Here is a 21100-nt window from a genome sequence, read left to right on the forward strand (position 1 = left end):
AGTGGAACCAGTAGCCTCTGTGGCTCTAAATCCCAGAGACACCATTACGGAACCACAGTCAATTGCATCGTCTGTATCTCTGAAACTCTACACACAGAGCTTCTAGTACTTTCTGGTGGTCAGGAGTTTTCAAATCACTATGTACCTCTCAGAGGTCAGGGATGTACCTCAGAGCAGTTGAGGCTGGGCCACAGCTGAGAAGGTACTATTTAAATGTCATAGGAGGGTGGGATTTTTTTTTTTTATTAAAAAAAAATTTTTTTAAACGTTTATTCATTTTTGAGAGACAGAGAGAGACAGAGCATGAGCGGGGAAGGGGCAGAGGGAGGGAGACACAGAATCCGAAGCAGGCTCCAGGCTCTGAGCTGTCAGCACAGAGCCCGACACGGGGCTCAAACTCATGAACTGCAAGATTATGACCTGAGCCGAAGTTGGATGCTCAACCGACTGAGCCACCCAGGCACCCCAGGAGGGTGGGATTTTTATTATTATTTTTTTTTTTAACATTTATTTATTTGTGAGACAGAGAGAGACAGAGCATGAACAGGGGAGGGGCAGAGAGAGAGGGAGACACAGAATCGGAAGCAGGCTCCAGGCTCTGAGCCATCAGCCCAGAGCCTGACGCGGGGCTCGAACTCACGGACCGCGAGATCGTGACCTGAGCCGAAGTCGGACGCTCAACCGACTGAGCCACCCAGGCACCCCAGGAGGGTGGGATTTTTAATAGCATCCTCAGCCACTAGAATGGTGTCTGGCACATCAACAGGCCCTCAAGAATTTGTTGAATGTGTGATCACCTGGGCACTTGAAGTGGAAAGACAGCATCCTTACTCAAAAGTAGCTATTATGAAAAATTTCCTTTTTCTTGCCTTTTATTCCCCCTTCTCCCCTCCACCCTCACCCTAAAGAAGCTAGGAAAGAATAACAAAGAAGCATCAGCCCTCTAACACTCTGATCTCAAAGCTCAGCCTAACACTAGGGGACAGGAGTGCCCAGTGGCCCCTCGTCACCCCGTGATGGGTCCAGTGTCTTGATCCCTTGTTGCACAATAGTCAAAGCAAGGGAAGGGTCAGGGAAGGAGGGAGAGGGGAGGGAGAAGCTACAATTAGACAGCCATAGCATCTGAAAAGGTGGTCAAAGAAGCCATTAGCCAATAACAGTATCTTTCTTCTGGAAATCCTGCCCTCAAGCCCACCTTGGACAGTTTTCAGAGAGAAGCCATAGCTGCTCCCCTCCTTCACCAGGTAGCAGAGACGCGGCTGCGTCCAAGTCTCTGCTCCTTCCTTCACCACAGGGGGCAGTTTCTTATCATTCAAACTCGGCTCCTTCCGACTTTGACCCAACTCTTTCAGGTCTACCCGTTTTTTCATGGCCTTCTCATAGGAATCCCCATCCAGGACTAGTAAAGTCACGGAGTTCCCACTCTTTCTGACCAGATCCACAACCTAGGAGAAAGAAAAAGATAACTTGAACCAAGAAGCGATTCCAGGGGATGCTCACCATCTGGCTCAGTCTCTGGATCCAGAGGATTCCGAATGCTGGTCTCTGAAGCCCAAACAGTCAGCACAGTGTCCAGCCGTCTCTACCCCACCCCTCCCAAGAACCAGGTGCGGGCTGGAGGGGGCGGGGCTCTAGCACTGTTAGAACTTAGAGCTCCCCGATCCCAGCTGGGCTCATGGAAACAGCATGGTGTGGTGGAAAGGGCGTGCATGGGGAGGCAGGCAGAAGTGGGGTGAGGTCAGACCGTCCCACATGTTCACCGCATCAAGACATTAGTAAGTCATCGGAGCCTCTGAGCCCTCATCTGCAGAATGGTAATACGTACCTCATGGGTTGTGACAAAGGTTCAACAAAATAATGATTATGAAGTCGCCCAGCATAGTTCCTAGCCTAGAGCAAACACAATGCCTATTAGCTCTGACACTATTCAATCTAAGAACCCTTTTGTGGTTCTCAGTTAATTTGGAGGAGACGATTAACTGGCAGAAAGTACAGCCATAGGGCGTCTGCCTTGCCAGTGGCAGCTGGGAGACCTCTGCTGACCCCAAACACTAATCAGCAGATATGTGGGAGCCAAAGAGATCCTAGAAGAACCCCAAATGTCCCTTTCACCTGCATATGTTCCTCCTTGTCCACAAAGACACCATTGATCCTAAGAACTCGATCTCCGTCCTTGAGGCCCGCCTTCTCCGCTGGGCTACCCTTCTCAACCACCCGGACCAGGTGGCCATCAGTGTCCTTCTCAATTCGCAGGAAGAAGCCATAGCTTTGCCCTTCTTGTTTGGACAGCTCACATTCTCGTGGGTGGAAGGTGGAGGCCATTTCTGTGATGAAAAAAATTGGATAAACCCAGGGGACAGAAAATCCCCTTGGAGAAAGAACCCGTGTGTTCCATCTCCCATAATTCTCTTCTTCTAATCACACCAAATCTAGACTGTAGCAACACTGAGGTTTAGGAGGCCGCCTTCCAGGACCTGCCAAGGATTTCCAAATCTATTTCCCAAAGGATGACCTTTTTACTTGAGTTTCAGACCCATGTATTTGGCTGGGTCCCAGACATAGATTTTTCAGTTTCAATAGCTCCAAACCCAAATTCCTCTTTGTTTCCTAAAGAAAGTAGGTTTAACACCTGACCTAAATATTTTAAGGAAATACCGGCCCAGGACACCTGAGTGGCTTAGTCAGTTAAGCGTCCAACTCTTGATCTCAGGTCATGATCTCATGGTTCGTGAGATCGAGCCACATGCTGGGCTCTGTGCTGATGGCATGGAGCCTGCCTGGGATTCTCTCTCTCCCTCTTTCTCTGTCCCTCCTCTGCTCATGCTCATGCTCATGCTCTCTCTCTCTCTCTCAAAATAAATAAATAAACTTTAAAAAAAAGAAAGAAAGAAAGATACAAGCCCACTTTCATTCAAATATTTAAAGAGCCTCCCAAGTAATAGGCCTTGAGGATAAATCTGTGGACAACACAGACCTTTACTTCGCCTCTCATACAGAGGAGTGCACATTTTTACAACAACACGTGGTGAGGGATATGCTAGGAAAGAACACAGTGATAAGGCAGACTATAACAGAGGGCGCTGGGAGCAGGGACTGCGACAGGCAGAAGTAAGAATGGCTTCCTGGGAAAACGCTTTTCCCAAGACCTGAAGGACTAGTGGGAGGCAGGTAAGGTAGGACAGGATCAGGAAGACCTCAAACAACTAAAAACCAGAGAAGCCAGGCCTCAGAGCCGGCCTGGCCTGTTGGAGAGGAGACAGATAACCAGGACCCTGAAGTTTTAGAGCAAAGTAGGGATACCCAACAGAGAAAGGACTCCTGTGGCCGGGTCAGATTCTCCTGTCTGAAGCAGCTTCTGTTCCCATCCATCCTGCCCTTCCTCTTGCCCCATTGCCGGAGCAGGGCCCCGGGCCACAGGAGGAAGCAAGGACAAGTATGAAAACCACCAGCTGGGACTTTGGCACTCGGCTCGTACGGGGAAGGCTCCTGCCAGCATCATCGATCCCTCCTAGCGTAAGCATCTTCTTCCACAGGAGAGTGAGAACAGAAGCCAGATCGGCTGGTGCCAGGCAGAGGTCCAGGAGCAGAAGGCTGGACTCTGAGGTCATGCTGCCTGCTGCGCAAGCCTCGTGCTCAGCTCGTCACAGTTCCCTACCGGTAAATCAGAGAATAAACCGTCTGTCCCTTCCCCCCTGGAGGGACAGGGACAGATGACCGTGTGGGGTATGGGGGGTGGGGTGTGGAGGAGAGACAGCAAAGTGCTCCAGGCTCCTCAGAAGCCACCCCATGGTGATCCCAGATAGCCATCTCTGACCTTCATGCCCACAAAGACATACAGTTCAAACCTGGCAGAAAGCCTCCCGCTGCCTGACAACTTGGCCATTACAGACAGTCTCAGCGGAGTCTGGCGGCCACGCCACCAGCGGCCCGAATGACTAAGCGGCCAAGAAAACAAACAAATAGACACTGTTCCAAGCGATCTCTCACCGAGGGCCCGGGGCTGAGCCCTCCCCGCTGTGTCTCCCGCGAAGAGAAAAATAGAGCCACAATCGTGAGGTCATCACCCACCCGTGGGGGAGCTTCGCAGCCCTCCTAGCATGACCCATCGCCAGGAAAGCACCGCTTTGGGAGGAGACAGGGGAGGGCATTAGGAGGGACTGGGCATCACCAGAGCAGGGCTTCCTTGCATGCAGGCACCCGGGCTCCCTGGGCCTTTACTTTTTCTTTCTGCTGAGCATCTGGCCTGCAAGTATCACTCCCATTTTCCAGCTTGAATCCACATCGCTGTCCACTCACCTCTAGATCCCTCTCAACTCGCAATTTCATAGAGCTGAAAAGCTAGAAAAAACCCAGAGCCCTCCGAAATTTGGGAACAACTGTAAACAAGCCTCAACCAAATCCTGCAAAATCTGCAACAAGTCCTTATAATCAAAATAAAGGCCATTTCTCAGGCCCTCACCCCTAAAATTCAGCGATCTCCCACCCTGGGAGTCAGCCACAGGATCAAAATCTCTTTCCCTGCAGGTCTGGGAGGATAGAACGTGAAACCACCTTGCTAGGAGACTAGTCCTGTGTTTGGGGAGGGGGGAAGAGGCAACGTTTTCCTGGGTCTCGGTAGAGACCCAAAAGCTCAACACACAAGAAAAGACAGATCACCGCTTCTTGGCAAAATCCCAAATTGTTTGTTTGATGAAAGTTTTCCAACAGCCAGACAGCAATCACTCAGATCCGCACTTGTGTCTTTGAAGCCTGGGCGCTGGCCCCCTACATCCTCCTGCCACCCGTCAGCCCTTCCCACCCGTCAGACCTCCCCACTGGTCAGCCGCTGAAGGATTAATGCCGGTGCCCACGCCACACCTGATGAAATATGTAACTCCTTCCACCACAGCAGCAGAGAAAAACATATCGAAACCCCAAAGCCGGGCCTTCCATTGGACCCTCAGAGCCCTAAAACTATTTCCTTGGCCATCTTGCTGAGAGACAATTCAGCTAGGAGTCAAAGGGGCTGGGCTCCAGTCCACCCCCAGGACTGGGTCCATCTAATCCGCATCCTGGTGTTACACTGGCCCCTAAATAGGGGCTGGGATCCACGACGACCTGCTGCTTTGTGATGAGGATGCCTGGGACTCTGGAACACAGGGCCTAATAGGAAGGATCTTTGTATTTAAGGGTACTCATTCCCTGTTTCTTCAGCCCCAATCTCCGTCTTCTGCTTCCTGAGAAAATCCAGCCCAGATCCCTATGGTGGACAAGTGTTTAACTAGCGAAAGCATATGGATTTCTAGAATACCGTATCAGCAATCATCCAGTGCTGGAGCCCATTAAATCTTCAACAGGCGTTATTCCCCCAGTTCACATCAACCCTAGAAATGAAAGAAAGCTGTAACCATTTCTGAGCTCTGGGAAGAAAGTCAATTCTTGGCAACCAAGTTCCTTGTCTGTGGGAAAGAGAACGAAGTGCTGGCTGGTGGACAGGAGAGACTCAGGGCTGAGAGCCAGATATTTTTTCTAATCAATCTTAATTATTAATCTTACCTTTAGACCCCACCTTCTTCCAAAAGGAGTAGATTATTGCTACGAGGAAAGAGAATAATATGCCCATGGCCCAGAAGAAAAACGCGGCACATTTTAGAAGTTGGGAAGGCAAGGCAATGATGACAGAGGCGGGCACACAGGGCCTCTGGATGTGGCCAGAGAAGAAAGAATTGAAGCCGCTGGGCCATTTACCACACGAAAGAAATAGCTGGTGGGACCCAGAGGACTCTTCTGAGCTCCAAGCCGGCCAAGGGTTCTAACCTCTCAGACAACCATCAACATGGGCCCATCTCTGACCCCGAGTCAACATCCCCTCACCACCAGCCTGCACACAGAGAAGTCTGAGCCAGGAGCTGTTCCTAAGGGTTCATGATCTACAAAAACCAGACCCAAAAAGCCAAGAGAGTTTGATTTGGTTGGCCGAGGCTCAGAAGTCGGCTCATTTTCCCCTCAGTTTGTGTGTGTGTCTGAGTCTGGAAGCTGCCGGACTTTCCTCAACAGGGCTGGCTGGGGAAGCAGTGAGACTCCACTCAGTTGATCCTGAAGGTGACGGGACTTGTAGTGAAGTGTGCTTTACCTGTCACTCTGCACATCAGAAATTTCCCTGTTCTACCAAAACAAAAAACAAACAAAAACAAAAACAAAAACAAAACAAAATAATAATAATAATAATAATAATAATCTGATTGCTTTTTAAATAGGCAGAGGACCTGAATAAACATTTTTCCAAAGAAGACATTCAGATGGCCAACAGGACACGTGAAAACATGCTCAGCATCACTCATCATCAGGAAAACACAAGTCAGAGCCACAGAGGTGTCACATTACACCTGCCAGAACGGCCAGTAACAAAAAGAAATAAAAAGTGCTGGCAAGGATATGGAGAAAAAGGAACCCTTGTGCACTACCGGTGGGAATGTAAATTAGTACAGCCACTGTGGGAAACAGTATGGAGGTTCCTCAAAAAATTACAAAGAGAACTACCATACGGTCCAGTAATCTCACTATTGGGTATTTACCCAAGGAAAACAAAAACACTCATTCAAAGAGATACGTGCACCCCTGTGTATGGCAGAATTATTTACAATAGCCAAGATATGGAAGCAGCCCAAGTGCCTACCAATAGACAAATGGATAAAGAAGATGGAAATATATATATTATATATAATTTAATTACATTATATTAATATATAATATTAATAAATTAATGATGATATATTATGATATATTAATATATAATGTACAAATATATATTTATTGTTAATATATTAATATGTAATATATTAATTACATTATATAATGGAATATTAGTCAGCCATAAAAAGGAATGAGATCTTGTGCTCGCTTTGGCAGCACATATACTAAAAAGAATCAGATCTTGCCATTAGTAGCAACATGAATGGACACAGAGGGTATAATGCTAAGTGAATAAGCCAGAGAAAGACAAATACAATATGATTTCAGTTATATATAGAATCTAAAAAAGTGAACAAGGCAGAAGCAGGCCCATAAATACAGAGAACTAACTGAGAGTTGCCAGATGGGAGGGGCTGGTGAATGGGCAAAAGGGAGGAAGGGGAGTGGGAAATCATGGCTTCCAGTTATGGAATGAATTAGTCATGGGGATAAAAGGTATAGCATAGGGAATACAGCCAATGGTACTGTAATAGTGTTGTATGGTGAGAGACGGTAGCTACACTTGAACATAGCATAAAGTATAAAGTTGTCAAATCACTATATTCACCGGAAAAGAATATAACATTGTGTGCCAGCTACAAAAAAGACAAAAATTAAAAATAAAACATTCTGTTCTAAGATAATTGTTATATGTGGAAATTTCTAATTTAAAACTATCATAGGGGCATCTGGGTGGCTCAGTCTGCTAAGCGTCCAACTCTTGATTTTGCCTCAGGTCATGATCCCAGGGTCATGGGATCGAGCCCCACATCAGGTTCTGTGCTAAGCATGGAACCTGCTTAAGATTCGCTTGCTCTCTCTCTGTTTCTCTCTCTCTGCCCCTCTCCCCTACTCATGCTCTAAAAAATTAAAAGAGAAGAGAAGGGAAGGGAAGGGAAGGGAAGGGAAGGGAAGGGAAGGGAAGGGAAGGGAAGGGAAGAGAAGAGAAGAGAAGAGAAGAGAAGAGAAGAGAAGAGAAGAGAAGAGAAGAGAAGAGAAGAGAAAAGAAAACTATGATAGACATGAATGCTCATAAGCCTACCCAGTGCAGGAAACGGGTGGGAGTGAAGGGATCTTAAAGCCACTTAGCTCATGAAAACTCCATGATCTCCTAAGAAATATTTGAGAGTCTCAAGGTCAGTGGGAGCCTGACAAGAACACAAAGCATTTCCCAATACAAAAGTGAACATGGGGTTCTCTGAAACGTGCCCTACTCCAAAGCAGAGTTATTTGTGTAACTCCTGTGAGCCTCCAGGTTATTTCATAAAGGAATCCTGAAGTTGCTAAAGATCAGATAAAACACAAGTCAGGAGATCAAATTCTTCTGAGGAAGGAAAAGAAAGGACAGCTCCTAGCAAAGTGAAGTAAAGCAAGAATTATAAGATCTTCGTTCATCTCCTCAATCCTGGGAGTTGTCCACTCATGCCCAAAGGCCCCATCCGCTTTCATCTGAGTGAACATATATACTTCACCGAAAGAGTATACATCTATAGACCTTCAGGTGATGCAATAATAAATCACGTTGCCATTTGAAAACTCGCTGTGTGCCAGGCATGTACACAACCTCACTGAACCTCCCGAGCACCTTACAGATTGGATTCTCAACCCTAGCTGGCCCCTAGAATCACCTATAGAGATTTCTAGAAATCAATGCCTACGCCTCACCCCAGATCTACTGACTCAGGCTCCAGGCTTGAAACCTGAACAGGAGCCTTTTTAGAACGCCCCACTAACTTAAGAAACTAGTGCTTAAAACCACCCTTTGTTGTTCCTAACTCCCACTTATTCTCCTCAGTCTTGGGATAACACCCTCATGGATCAGAAAAGAATGTCAAGGTTGGGTGAACTATTAACAGCCACCTTAAGCTCACCTTTACTCAACATGAGAAACCAAGGGGGCAGCTGGGATAGGAGAGGCCCTGGCCACCACGTGCAGTCCTCGGGATCCAGCTCTGACCAGTCAATGCCTTGGCCGACAGTATAGGAGTGCATGGTGACCTGAAGCCTGTGCCTCATGCCTCCCTCCCCAAGTTCCAGTTCTGTGCCAGGCAAACGGGATCAAGCAGGTGAAAGCAACCTTGAACGGCTTCCATGTGATCTTCACTCTATGCGTTAAGTCTGTGGGGCCACTGTCCACCTCCTAAATCTAACCAACCTTAAAAGCAGAAGCCATGCCTCCTCCCCCAGCACCCTGTGGGTGGAGTCTTAAGCTCCATTCCTGTCTGAGGCCCTACCAGTCATCCTGTGGTTCTTCCAGTCATCCCGTGAGCCCCTGGGCAAGAGGAGTGCGTGACAGCTCTACTTCAGCTTCTTGTTCCCTTCCAAGCACTTTCCCCCTCCTTAAATTCCTCAGTTAGCATACTGGAGTGGGTGAAGGCCACCTAGGATCGTGATCAAAGGTTCTTCCATTTTCTACTGAACATCAAGAAGAAGACATATGACCCTGGTTTCATTTGTCCAGGCCACCCATGTTCGCCCTGACTTGAATGCAGAATACTCTTGGGGCACCTGGGTGGCTCAGTGGGTTAAACGTATGGCTCTTGATTTTGGCTCAGGTCATGATCTTACAGTTCATGTGTTTGAACCACATGTCGGGCTTCATGCCGATGGTGAGGAACCTGCTTGCGATTCTCTCTCTTCCTCTCTCTCTCTGCCCTTCCCCTGCTCATGCAGGCATGTGCTCTCTCTCTCCCACCACCCCCCAGAAATAAATAAACATTTTTAAAAATGCAAAATACTCTTTTTTTTTTTTTTTTTAATTTTTTTAACATTTATTTATTTTTGAGACAGAGAGAGACAGAGCATGAATGGGGGAGGGTCAGAGAGAGAGAGAGAGACAGAATCTGAAACAGGCTCCAGGCTCTGAGCTGTCAGCACAGAGCCCGATGCGGGGCTTGAACTCACAGACCGCGAGATCATGACCTGAGCTGAAGTCGGACGCTTAACCGACTGAGCCACCCAGGTGCCCCTGCAAAATACTCTTAAATGGTTGATGGGATAAAGTTAAACACCACCTCTATTCTCAAGGGACTTTTATAGTTGAATAGGGGCAAAGGAAAAGTTTTAGTACAAAAAGAGCTACCTCTATGAGCACAATCTAAACGCCATAAGACCTACAACGTGGGGCAAATTCAGGAAGACTTCACAGATTAGGTAGGACTTGATGTAGATCTTGACAACAGATAGGTAGGACTTCAATAGGTATGGAAGTGGGAAGAGAACATTCTAAACAGTGAGAACGATGTGGACGTCAGGTGTAGAAGTGGGAACGTGCTTGGGTGTGGTCAGAGAAGAGTTAAAGGCCCAACATGACAAAAAGGATGGCCAATTTGCCTTTCTGAAATCAAGAGTCAGATGCTCAACTGACTGAGCCACCCGGGCCCTTGGACTTCCGTGTCCTAAGCTTAGTGACACTTTCCGTTCTCCTTCTCTCCACCTCTTGCCATCATTTCCCACTGTTAATTACTCGATCTTGAGATTCTTCTATTAGTTTTGACTACACTGTAAAATCTTGGCCTTGAACTCCAGCCCGAGGATCCGGCCTGAGTTTCGTGGTCAGCAGACGCCACTACAGGCAGAGGAAGGGCAGGCTCAGAGCTGAGCTCCACGAGAATGGCAGGCGGGATGCACTGGAGCCAAGAAGCCCCGTGGGGCGGCCAGGTCACAGGCTGTTGTGATAATCCTACTCACAGACGGTCAGGCCCTGACCCGGCACGGCAGCTGTGAGAACAGAGTGGAGGCAACAGCAGTAAAGCGACAGATTATATCAATCCTTCAGTCCTGTTCCCTCAGATTTCCGGAGGCAGAGGTGGCCACAGCCAGGGCCGTTTCGACAGCACCCATGTCCACAATACTCATTTACACCCACTGTGACCAGAGGACAGGTGCAACAGGTCGGCAGTCCCCGGGGGTGTCATGGCCCCTGTTCCTCCCCCTGATCTGACCTCTCTGACACGCAGCTGGGTTGTGGTTTGCCCTCACAAGGAACAGCCGGCTCCCGCACAGGGTGCTTTTGGCTCCTCGTAGTTCTGAGCTGCAAGATCGCTCTAATTCTGCCATCACCGTCTCCTTCTACCTGCTGCTCCAGGAAGGCCGTTTGTTTCCCAGATTTATTACTTTAGCTCAGTTTTTCCTACTATCCAACTGTGATGCCTTTCCTGCTTCAAGCCCCAGACTCCCCTCTCTTATGCACTGAACTGTGTCCCTCCCCAAATTCTTCTGTTGAAGCCTTAACCCTCAAGGTGATGATATTTGGAGACTGGACTTTACAAAGAGATCATTAAGGCTAAATAAGGTCGCAGGGTAGGGAAATAATCCAATAATCCTTACGAGATGATGAAGAGACACAGGGAGTGCAACCCATAGAAAGGCCAGGTGAGCCCACACTAAGAAGGTGGCCATCTGCAAGCCAAGTAGAGAGACCTCAGAAAAACCAACCCTGCTGATGCCTTCACCTTAGAGTCTCAGCCTCTGGAACTGTGAAGAAATGAATTTCTATTGTTTAAGCACACACACACTCCACCGCCCAGTTTATGGTATTCTTACTATGGCAGTGAGGAGACTCACAAGGCTTCTGCTTGAGTTCAGTGTTGCAAAGGGAAGGTGTCAGAGAAAACCAAGCTCATGCCTTGGTGACTGACAGAAAAGTGATACCATTAAAAGATGGTGTCATGGTGGGGCGCCTGGGTGGCTCAGTTGTTTGAGCATCTGACTTCAGCTCAGGTCATGATCTCATCGGGCTCTGTGCTGACAGCTCAGAGCCTGGAACCTGCTCCAGATTCTGTGTCTCCCTCTCTCTCTGCCCCTCCCTCATCCGTGCTCTGCCTCTGTCTCTCAAAAATAAACATTTTTAAAAATGGTTTTAAAAAGATGGTGTCATGGTAACAAATGCTATGGCAAAGTCAGTTTGTGATGGGTTTATATCAGAGGACTGGACAGCACATCCTGCAGGTAGATAGGAGTGTGGGCTCAAAGACGGTGGCCTGGGTGTGCACGGCAGAGCAAGGTGAAGCTCCGTGAGTGGGAACACGAAAGGACGAGGACGCAGGATAAAGCCTGGGGTAATCCTATATCTGGGCAACCAGAAGAGGAAGCAGAGAAAGAACAATCAGAAGGCCAAGATTTCACAGTGTAGTCAAAACTAATAGAAGAATCTCAAGATCGGGTAATTAACAGTGGGAAATGGTGGCAAGAGGCAGAGAGAAGGAGAACGGAAAGTGTCACTAAGCTTAGGACACGGAAGTCCAAGGGGTGCCCGGGTGACTCAGTCGGTTGAGCACCTGACTCTTGATTTCAGCTCAGGTCACGATCTCGCAGTTCAGGAGTTCAAACCCCACGTTGGGCTCTGTGCTGACAGCACGGAGCCTGCTTGGGAATTCTCTGTCTCCCTCTCTCTCCCTGCCCCTCACCCACCCACACGTGCATGCTCTCTCTCAAAATAAATAAATAAACTTAATATAAATAAAATAAAATAAATACGTAAATAGCATGGAAGCCCAGGGGTGCCTGGGTGGCTCGTCGGTTAAGCATCTGACTTTGGCTCAGGTCAGATCTCACACTCCGTGAGTTCGAGCCCTGCATCAGGCTCTGTGCTGACAGCTCAGAGCCTGGAGCCTGCTTCAGATTCTGTGTCTCCCTCTCTCTGACCCTCCCCCATTCACACACTCTCTCTGTCTCAAAATAAACATTAAAAAAAAAAAAATTGCATGGAAGCCCAGGATGGAGTGGGCCTGAGAAGCAAAAGAATAGTAAATAACAGAGGCGATGAATATAGACTCATCTTGAAAGGGATGATGGAGACGGGGCGCCTGGGTGGCTCAGTCGGTTGAGCGTCTGACTCCAGCTCAGGTCACGATCTCGAGGTTTATGAGTTCAAGCCTTGCACCGGGCTCTGTGCTGACAGCTCAGAGTCTGGAGCCTGTTTCGGATTCTGTGTCTCCCTCTCTCTCTGCCCCTCCTCCACTCACACTCTGTCTCTCTCTCAAAAATAAACATTAAAGAAAATTAAAAAAAAAAAAAGGGGGGATGATGGAGAGCATCGGGATAGCAGCATCGGGATAGGGGAAAGCAGAGATGATGGTTTTATTTTCAACGTGAAGAAAATGAGCAGCATGTTGCCATCAAGACAGGACAGGAAATGGGTTTAACCTCCATGGGATGAAATATTTCCACTGGGGCAGAAGTTAAAAACAAAATGAGAGAAAAAGGAAAATAAGGCCACTCACCTGACCTTCAATCCCTCCTGCAAAGTAGCTGAGACAAATGAGGATCTTTGGGAACACAGACCAAGTGTCCATAGGCTCAAACTGACAAATAGCAGAGGCTGGCCGGGAGAGGCCTGTGAATTAGCTGGCATTTGGCAGGAAAAGACAGCTGCAGTGAGGAAATAGGAACCCAGAAAGCTGGATCTGCCGACTTCTCAAGAGAATCTGGAAATCTGGATGTATGCAGAATGTCCCCATTGTAAAAAAATGACAGCTATTTCCAGTTTTTTAAGAAACTCCATGTAAACGCAACAGAATCGAGCCCTGGGCTGGCAGTTTATTAACCACTGGCCAAAAGGATTTCCAGTAGCCACAGCATTGTTTCACTACAATGAGTCAACAAATACAATGTTCTAAGAAACAACTTCAGTTAAAATTTTTCCCCTCAGATAGTTAGGTCGATCTTACTAATTTATAGCGGACCAATCAGGATGGTTTCTCATGGCTTCTTCTCACCATTGGGTCCATCAACAAGAGAAGGAGACACTAAATTCTACTCCTGAAGCCCTTATTACACTATATGTTAACTAACTTGGATTTTAAAAAATAAAAAAAAAAAAAAATAGGAGAAAGTGGTAACTTTTACCCTAAGGTGGGGTTTGACCTATGTAAAAAACAGAAGGCTAGAAGATGAGGATTTCTATACTTAGGATGAGCACTGAGCAGGAACGGGAGACCAGTGTAGGGCTAGAGAGAGGAGCGGCCAGGGACTGACTCAGCAGGGTGAATGAGGAGAAGGAAGGAGGCACTGAACGAGTAGTTCCAAAAAAAAAAAGGGATCGACTTGGAAAAGTCATCTTAAAAGATCTTCAGAACAGGGACCCCTGGGTGGCTCAACTGGTTAAGCGTCTGACTCTCAACTTCAGCTCAGGTCATGATCTCAGTCATGAGATCAAAACCCATGTTGGGCTCTGCACTGAACTTGGGGCCTGCTTGGGATTCTCTCCCTCCCTCCCCTCTGCCCCTCCCCTGCTCTCTCTCTCTTTCAAAATAAAGAAGTAAACTTTTTTTTTTTTTAAAGATCTTTAAAACAGAGTAATTTCTAGTCATGAAAAGTCTAAAAGAAATGTCTAGGTAGGCAGGTGATAGAAAGGAAATTTATATTTTTTTAAATTTTTTTTTAATGTTTATTTATTCTTCGGAAAGAGAGAGAGACAGAGCGTGAGCGGGGGAGGGACAGAGACAGAAGGAGACACAGGATCGGAAGCAGGCTCCAGGCTCTGAGCTGTCAGCACAGAGCCCGACACAGGGCTCAAACTCGAGGACCACAGGATCGTGACCTGAGCCGAGGTCGAACGCTCAACTGACTGAGACACCCAGGTGCCCCGGGAATTTGTAGTTTTATTTCCATCTTCCCACATCACTCGAGTCTGGGTAAAGGATATCAGTAAGAAAAAGAGTTTTAAAAAATAACCCAGTTTTTAATCCCAGTGTTGGCACTTACTAGCACCAAGAATATGGGTGACTTCCCTAATTTTGAAAGACAGAAGTGTGCCTGAAATCAGAGATGCATATGGGCACGGTGAAGACTGCTTAAGACAGAACCTGTGGAGCATCTAAGCACAGTGTCTGGAGCACAGAAGGCCACTGTGTCATCTTCCCTGTCCTCTGGTGGGAGCCCCGATGCCCTGGGGACCCCCTCCTCTGTGAGAATATTTGAACAGTGTTCCCCATTTTCTTTTTGAAGCAGACAAGGAGGGATGGGCTGGGGGGTAGGCAGGCCCCTTGATTAGTAGGTTGGCGATTTTCCATCCGTGGCCTGAATGCCATCTCTGCAAAGTCAGCTTTAGCTGTTAGGAAGTCAGGGCTGAGGATTTTGTTCCTCACGGAATAAAGTGCAAATAATGAACTTAATGAATTCAGATTCCTCAGAACCCAGAAGTTTCATGTAAGTCTGATAGCCAGGGAATTACAAAAATAGAACCAAATACCACCTATCAAGGAAGTATAAAGTGCCAGGGATGGGGTGCCTGGGTGGCTCAGTTAAGCGTCCGGCTTCAGCTCAGGTCATGACCTTGCAGTCCGTGGGTTTGAGCCCCTGTCGGGCTCTGTGCTGACAGCTCAGAGCCTAGAGCCTGCTTTGGATTCTGTGTCTCCCTCTCGCTCTGCCCCTCCCCTGCTTGCTTTCTGTCTGTCTCAAAAATAAATAAAACATTAAAAAAAAAAAAAAAAGTGCCAGGGAGCCTTTATAAAACTTCAAGGCTAAGTGGGCCAGGGGGTCCCGGCACCTGAGGCAGATGAGCTCTAACAGACATGCACACGAGGTAACCAGCACAGGGACCAAGGAACAGACGAGGGTAGAGAAGATGGAATGAGGGAGGCACGACCCAATACACAGAAAGCTGGTCCTGGTGTGGATCATCCGTAGCCAAGGAGTAACCAGTGATTAAGGCCCACTGGCCATGTAGCATCACTGACTTTCCAGAAGATTACAGAAAGGATGTAGGGGGAGCTGCATTCTGTTTGGAGGCAGAAAAACAGAAGAGGGCTGTCACTGGTGACAGCCAGGTGCAGTGACTTCAGGAGCAAAGAAGGGGCCCCGGGACTGTCTTCTGCAGAGGATACAATTGGGTTATTCCACAAACAGGGTACCCTGCAACCACCAGCCACGAGCACCGTGGGTCTAGTGCCGCCCTCTCTCCTAGTTGGGAATCAGTGGTGCAGCGAGTACAAAACACAGCCTCTCTCCACAAGGCACTTACGTAACCAACGCCGGAGCCAAGAAAAAACTAAACAACAACACCTTCACGAGACAGCAGGTGAATAATGTTTAACCCTAGGAATTGTGACTGTGGATAGATATCTGATTGTATACCTAGGAGATACCGAAGAGTAAATTATGTCTGTTTCATCAAAGGCGGGCCGGGCAGAGAGGGCAGGGGCCCAGCAGAACATTCAGCCCGAATGCCGCTCGCTTTGCACTGAACGCCTTGCTGGTCTAGAAAAGCCTTGCAACTTCAGCAAGGAGGAAACAGCGTCGCCGGCAAGGCTGAGAATGGCTGCACACTGGGCCCGCGTGGAGCACGGGGCTGCTACACCACCGGAGTGCATCTGTGAGATGAACAGAACACCAGACTCCCGTCGCAAAAGCACAGTTGGTGGAGACGGAGATGTTAAGTCAGCAACTGTAGACGGGCCGAGAATTCCCTACAGCCACCGGCCCTGCCCAAGGGCCTCCTGGTGCCCCCTCCTGCCCTGTGCCCGCGTGCCCGCCTTCCTTCAGAGCCAGCCCCAGGGCGTCACAACTGCCATTTCTTCCAACAGCATAGGAGGAACCCTATTGTGTCTCAGCTGGTACCGACAGACGTCTCCGGCAAAGCAGACATAAAGACATAAATCTTCCTTCAAAAACACGTCACCTGGGGCAGATCCTGTGTCTTCGCCACAGATGAGGCCACCTGGATCCCTCCTTGGAAAAGCAAGACCTGTGGAAATTCAAACACTCGCGTGTATTCATTTCAAAGAATCAGTCTCAAAACTAGAAGGATAAACGGGGCTCTAAAATATGTATTTGCTGACTTTACTTTCCCGCCATCACAGCTACCATCTGGGCCTAGCCAGCCACAGATTCCAAATGCAGGAAATTAATGGAGGGCATTCCATTGAGCATTACGTAGAGAAGAGTGACCCCCGGCCCAGTGAGTGATCCTTACTTCTCATTTATGATAAGGAATGAATCTGCTGGTCTCAAAATCCATCTGGCCCTGCTGCTGCTGAATACCACCCCCCAACCTCCAGGCACCACGAATGATACTTTGTCCTATACAGCAGGACTCTGGGCTGCAGGTCAGGGTCTTTCGTACTTGACTTGCTTGCCTAAGAGTTCTGCAAGCTGGGAGAGGGATGGAATCGATCCCGGGTAGGAACAAAGATGCCGTCCGAGAGGGTACCCCTTGGCTGTGGGTGAAACTGCTGCAAAACAGAGAAAACCTGAAAATAGCCAGACCACCCTGAGGGGCAGCTGGAACAGGGGTTATCACCCCCAAGTTGGCATCTTGTATCACAAGACCCCTTGACCTTGCATTTCTTTTTTTTTTTTTTAATTTTTTAGCATTTGTTTATTTTTGAGAGAGAGAGAGAGAGACAGTGTGAGCAGGGGAGGGACAGAGAGAGAGGGAGACACAGAATCCGAAGCAGGCTCCAGGCTCTGAGCTGTCAGCACAGAGCCCGACGTGGGACTTGAACTCACGAACCGTGAGATCGTGACCTGAGCCGAAGCCAGACGCTTGACCGACTAAGCCACCCAGGCGCCCCTTGACCTTGCATTTCTACCCCTTCCCTGTTTTCGTGTGTGCCAGAGTCCTCCTGCCCCCGGGCTCTCCTGGTCACTGCCTTCAGATCTTGCCCTCATCTTGCCAGGCGCTAAAAGAATTGTGTAAGAGACGGAATCCAGGGCAGCTGGGTGGCTCAGTCGGTTAAATGTCCAACCCTTGATTTCGGCTCAGGAAACGATCCCACGGTTCATGGGCTCGGGCCCCGTGTCGGGCTCTGTGCTGACAGTTTGGAGTTCTCGGTCCTTCCCTCGCTCTCTGTCCCTCCCCCACTCGCATGCACAAGCTCTCTCTCGTTCTGTTTCAAAAGTAAATAAATAAATAAACATTAAAAACAAACAGAAGAAACAGAATCCAAACCCCTTGCTCAGGCTCAGCATAACCCAGCCCTGTCTCATTCCCCAGAGCTCCTCAGCAGACAGCAAACTGGCCTCCTCGTGGTCACCGACACCCAGCCTGCCCTTTGCTCGTGCTACCTGCTCTGCCTGAAGCACCTTCCTCACTCTGATTACTTATTCATAGTAGCTCCTAAGCAAACATTCTTTCCAAGTCAATGAATTCAAAACCTACCCATTTAAATTTTTCAAATTTTAAGTTAAACACAAATCCCTTCTTGACCACTACAATCTGAAGGCATCACTCCATCACCAAATTTCAAGTAGCATTTATATAATCAACAAGTTACATTCAGTTCCTACTATGGGACAGATACCAAGGCCCCAGCCAGGTTAGACACTGTTCTGCCCTCACAGAGCCCACTAGTGAGGCGCGGAAAGTCACAAGCATAATTACCCAACAATGGCATGGGTGCTAGAACATTTAAAAGAAAATGCTTTGCTGCTGTTTTACATATTTATCGAGTTCCTACTAAGCACCAAGCACCAGCCTCGGTACCTGTTATGAGTTTGCATTCAATCCAAATGCTCCATTCTACAAGGGGGGAAAAAAAAAAGATTCTGAAAAGCGACAGAGCCTGTATTCAAAGCCACTTGAGTCAGCCACTTGAGGCCATCACCCCAGCCTCCCCACCATGAGGCCTATGCTGGGTTACGGGACGCACGCAGTTAGGCTGGACAGAGGAAAGCACCGCAGGTGAAGAGCGCGATGTGTTCAGGAACGTGAATGGCTCAGCAAGCCCAGACAACAGGTATATGTTGAAAGGAGGAAGCAGGTCAGGTGAGACTGTGAGGAATCTTAGGCTCCGTCCTGTCAATTACAGAAGAGTGAGCGAGCACATCAGTGCTGAGAGCAGTCGAGGCTTAGAGCCTCGGATGCCAGAGGCCATCTCAGACCCAGAGCAAACCCTGCGTTGCTGCCTCGAGGCTATCTTTGCTGTTTATCAACACTCCTTGCCACGGTCTGAGCTCCTTCCTCCCCTGGGGTCCTGCCTGTGGCAAAGGTGTCCGAAGATCATCAAAACAGCGGCACTGACAGTGTACGAGGCCCTGTGTGCCTTCCCCTCTCTGATCCTCCTAACACTAGAATGAGGTACTGTTGTGCCATCTGATGGATGCGGACACAGAGCCTCAGAGGATAAGAATGTGTCTGCTCTGCCACGCAGTTTGCCAATGCCAATGCCCATACCCCTCACAGCCACCGGACAACCAGGCAACGAGATTAAGAAAAGCTGGACGGTCCTTCACAAAATGCCAAGGAGAGGAGTTGCCGAGATCTTGAGGAAACTTGTCCAGTTGAACTTGCTACCCTCCTCAAACTCCTATGCAACAAATATGAAAATCATTTAACCAAGATGCAATCCAGAGATGCCCATGCCCACGTGATCAGACCCAGGACCTCAGATGATCGGACAGTGTCAGAGTTCTTAAGTGTCCTCTCCTTAAGAGCAGTTTATCAAAAACATCCTGATTCTGGGACGCCCCGGTGGCTCAGTTGGTTAAGCCCGTCATGCCTCCGACTTCAGCTCAGGTCATGATCTTGCAGTTCATGGGTTCAAGCCCCGCGTCGGGCTCTGTGCTGACAGCTCAGAGCCTGGAGCCTGCTTCGGATTCTGTGTGTGCCTCTCTCTCTGCCCCTCCCAGCTTGCTCTCTTTCTCTCTCTCAAAAATAAACAACAAAAAACCATCCTGATTCTATTCTTGCAGCTCCTTCCCTGCCACACTAACTTCCATTCAGCCAAATATCTAAGCGTCTACTCTCTGCCAGGAGCCGCCCTAAGAGCTGGGATTACTGCAGGTGACACAAAGGACAAGATCCCTGCTCTCCTGAAGCCTGACATCTGGCACGGGTGACAAGTAGAAGGTAAACGAGAGGATTTCTGGTGACAAAGGCTATGTGTGAGGAGAGTCAGTGGTGGGACAGCGGTGGGGGTGGGGGGAGGCGGGTGGGCTTAGCACTTCCTAGAAAGGTAACATTTGGATTCAGACCCAGATGATGGGACAGAGCCAGCCTTCCAAGCAGCCGGGAAGCTCCGAATACTTAGAGCCCCACCTTACACTTGGTGAGCTAGTCATTAGCAGCGATCCACTCTCGACTCCTGACTTACAAGTGAGTAAAGAGGCTCTTTGCGATGAAACAGCAGGACAAGGAGTCCCAACGGACTACGAGCCTGTTTCTTCCCACAGAGCCTTGGGACACACACACTGGAAATGCACACACCTTACCTTTGTGCTTTGAATCTCCTCAAACACATCCTGTTTATAATTTTATGTTCAATACAGCCCTGGGGAAAAAGGAGAGGCCCTCACTGATAGATGATGAAATTGAAGCTCCAGTTGGCTGACTCTTCCAACGGTCTGTCACTAACAACCAAATCCCAGGGCAGGCTCTTTGAATTCTAGTCCCAAGTCCTTTTCCCTGGAGGAGAAGGAGCTGCCTAGCCAGCGGTCTAGGAACACAAGACATCATTACCAGCTACTTCATAGTTTATGGTGCAAAGAACATACAAAAGAGTCAAAGATAAGAACCATTTACTTAGTCATAACACACAAACTCAAAGTCCCTGAGTTATTTGCTGCAGGAAAAGAACATGTGACTACAGGTGACTAGACACCCAGCCCCCGTGGCTTCTGGATCCAGGCCTGAGAACACGTCGGTGCAACCCTTCGGGGACAGCTGAGGAGGGAGGAACCAGCCCAGACCCGACCTCGGCCAGTGAGCCCTCAGGTGAAGTCACACTGAAGTCCCTTGACTCTTCCGCTGAGGAAGCGGCCTGTGGTTCCCAAACGTGGCTACACACCTAAATCATCTGGAAGCATGTTAAAGAAACAAAGATTTTCAGCCCCACACAAGACCCTAGAATTATAAACTCCAAAGGGTGGAGCCTGGAGAAGTCAATTTAAAACTCAGCCAGCGTAGAAACCCCCTGGTTTTTCCTCATTTCTTCCTGGGAGCTCCGTTGTCACACTCCCTTATGGGTGCACACCAACACCCCCCCCAGGAAACCCTGGGAAAGCTTTTTCTGAGGATCAGTTTGCCAATCCCTTTGTGAAGCAGACCCTGACCTGCGAGGGTCGGGAGTCACAGGCAGAGAGGATCTCACAGTGTGGGCAATACCCCACCACCCCACAAAAGGGCCCTAGCTCCTTCCCCATGAGCCTCCCTTGTGCCCTGGCAGCCAGCCACTGCTTGGAAAAGGAGAAAAGAAGAGAAAGAAGGTGGCTCAGGCCCAGGCAGCCGGCGCCCTAAGGCAGGGGGACCCAGTGTCAGCTCTTACCTGGATCTGGGAAGAAGAAAAGCTGGTCCGCTCACCAGGGAATTCTCTCTCTGCTGGCCGGCTCTAGTCTTGGAACTCACTGGACTTTGAACAAAGATTGATTTAAAAGCTGATGTATTTAACAGGGACCTGTGGTCTGAGTTCCAGTGACCTCTGTCCTGCTTCCTGCCAGCTGGTGGGCC

General features: G+C 48.7%; 1 protein-coding gene across 5 annotated transcripts in view; it reads right to left on the minus strand.

Annotated features, from left to right (window-relative positions):
* Positions 1-21100, minus strand: part of PDZK1 (PDZ domain containing 1) — a 45350-nt gene extending 24250 nt beyond the window's left edge. The window contains exons 1-5 of one of the 5 annotated variants that reach the window (XM_086718012.1): positions 20919-21100; positions 16334-16399; positions 5291-5363; positions 2113-2324; positions 1196-1445 (exon numbers count right to left, since the gene is read on the minus strand). In XM_086718012.1, coding sequence (XP_086574138.1) covers positions 1196-1445; positions 2113-2322 — 460 coding nt within the window. In that variant the 5' untranslated portion in view covers positions 2323-2324; positions 5291-5363; positions 16334-16399; positions 20919-21100. The remainder of the gene's footprint in view (positions 1-1195; positions 1446-2112; positions 2325-5290; positions 5364-16333; positions 16400-20918) is intronic. The other 4 variants (XM_086718013.1, XM_086718014.1, XM_086718010.1 and 1 more) reach the window with 4 other exon arrangements.

Source organism: Puma concolor, chromosome C1 (genome assembly GCF_028749965.1).
Source record: "Puma concolor isolate L17-30 chromosome C1, mPumCon1.1.hap2, whole genome shotgun sequence".
NCBI classification, from domain to species: domain Eukaryota; kingdom Metazoa; phylum Chordata; class Mammalia; order Carnivora; family Felidae; genus Puma; species Puma concolor.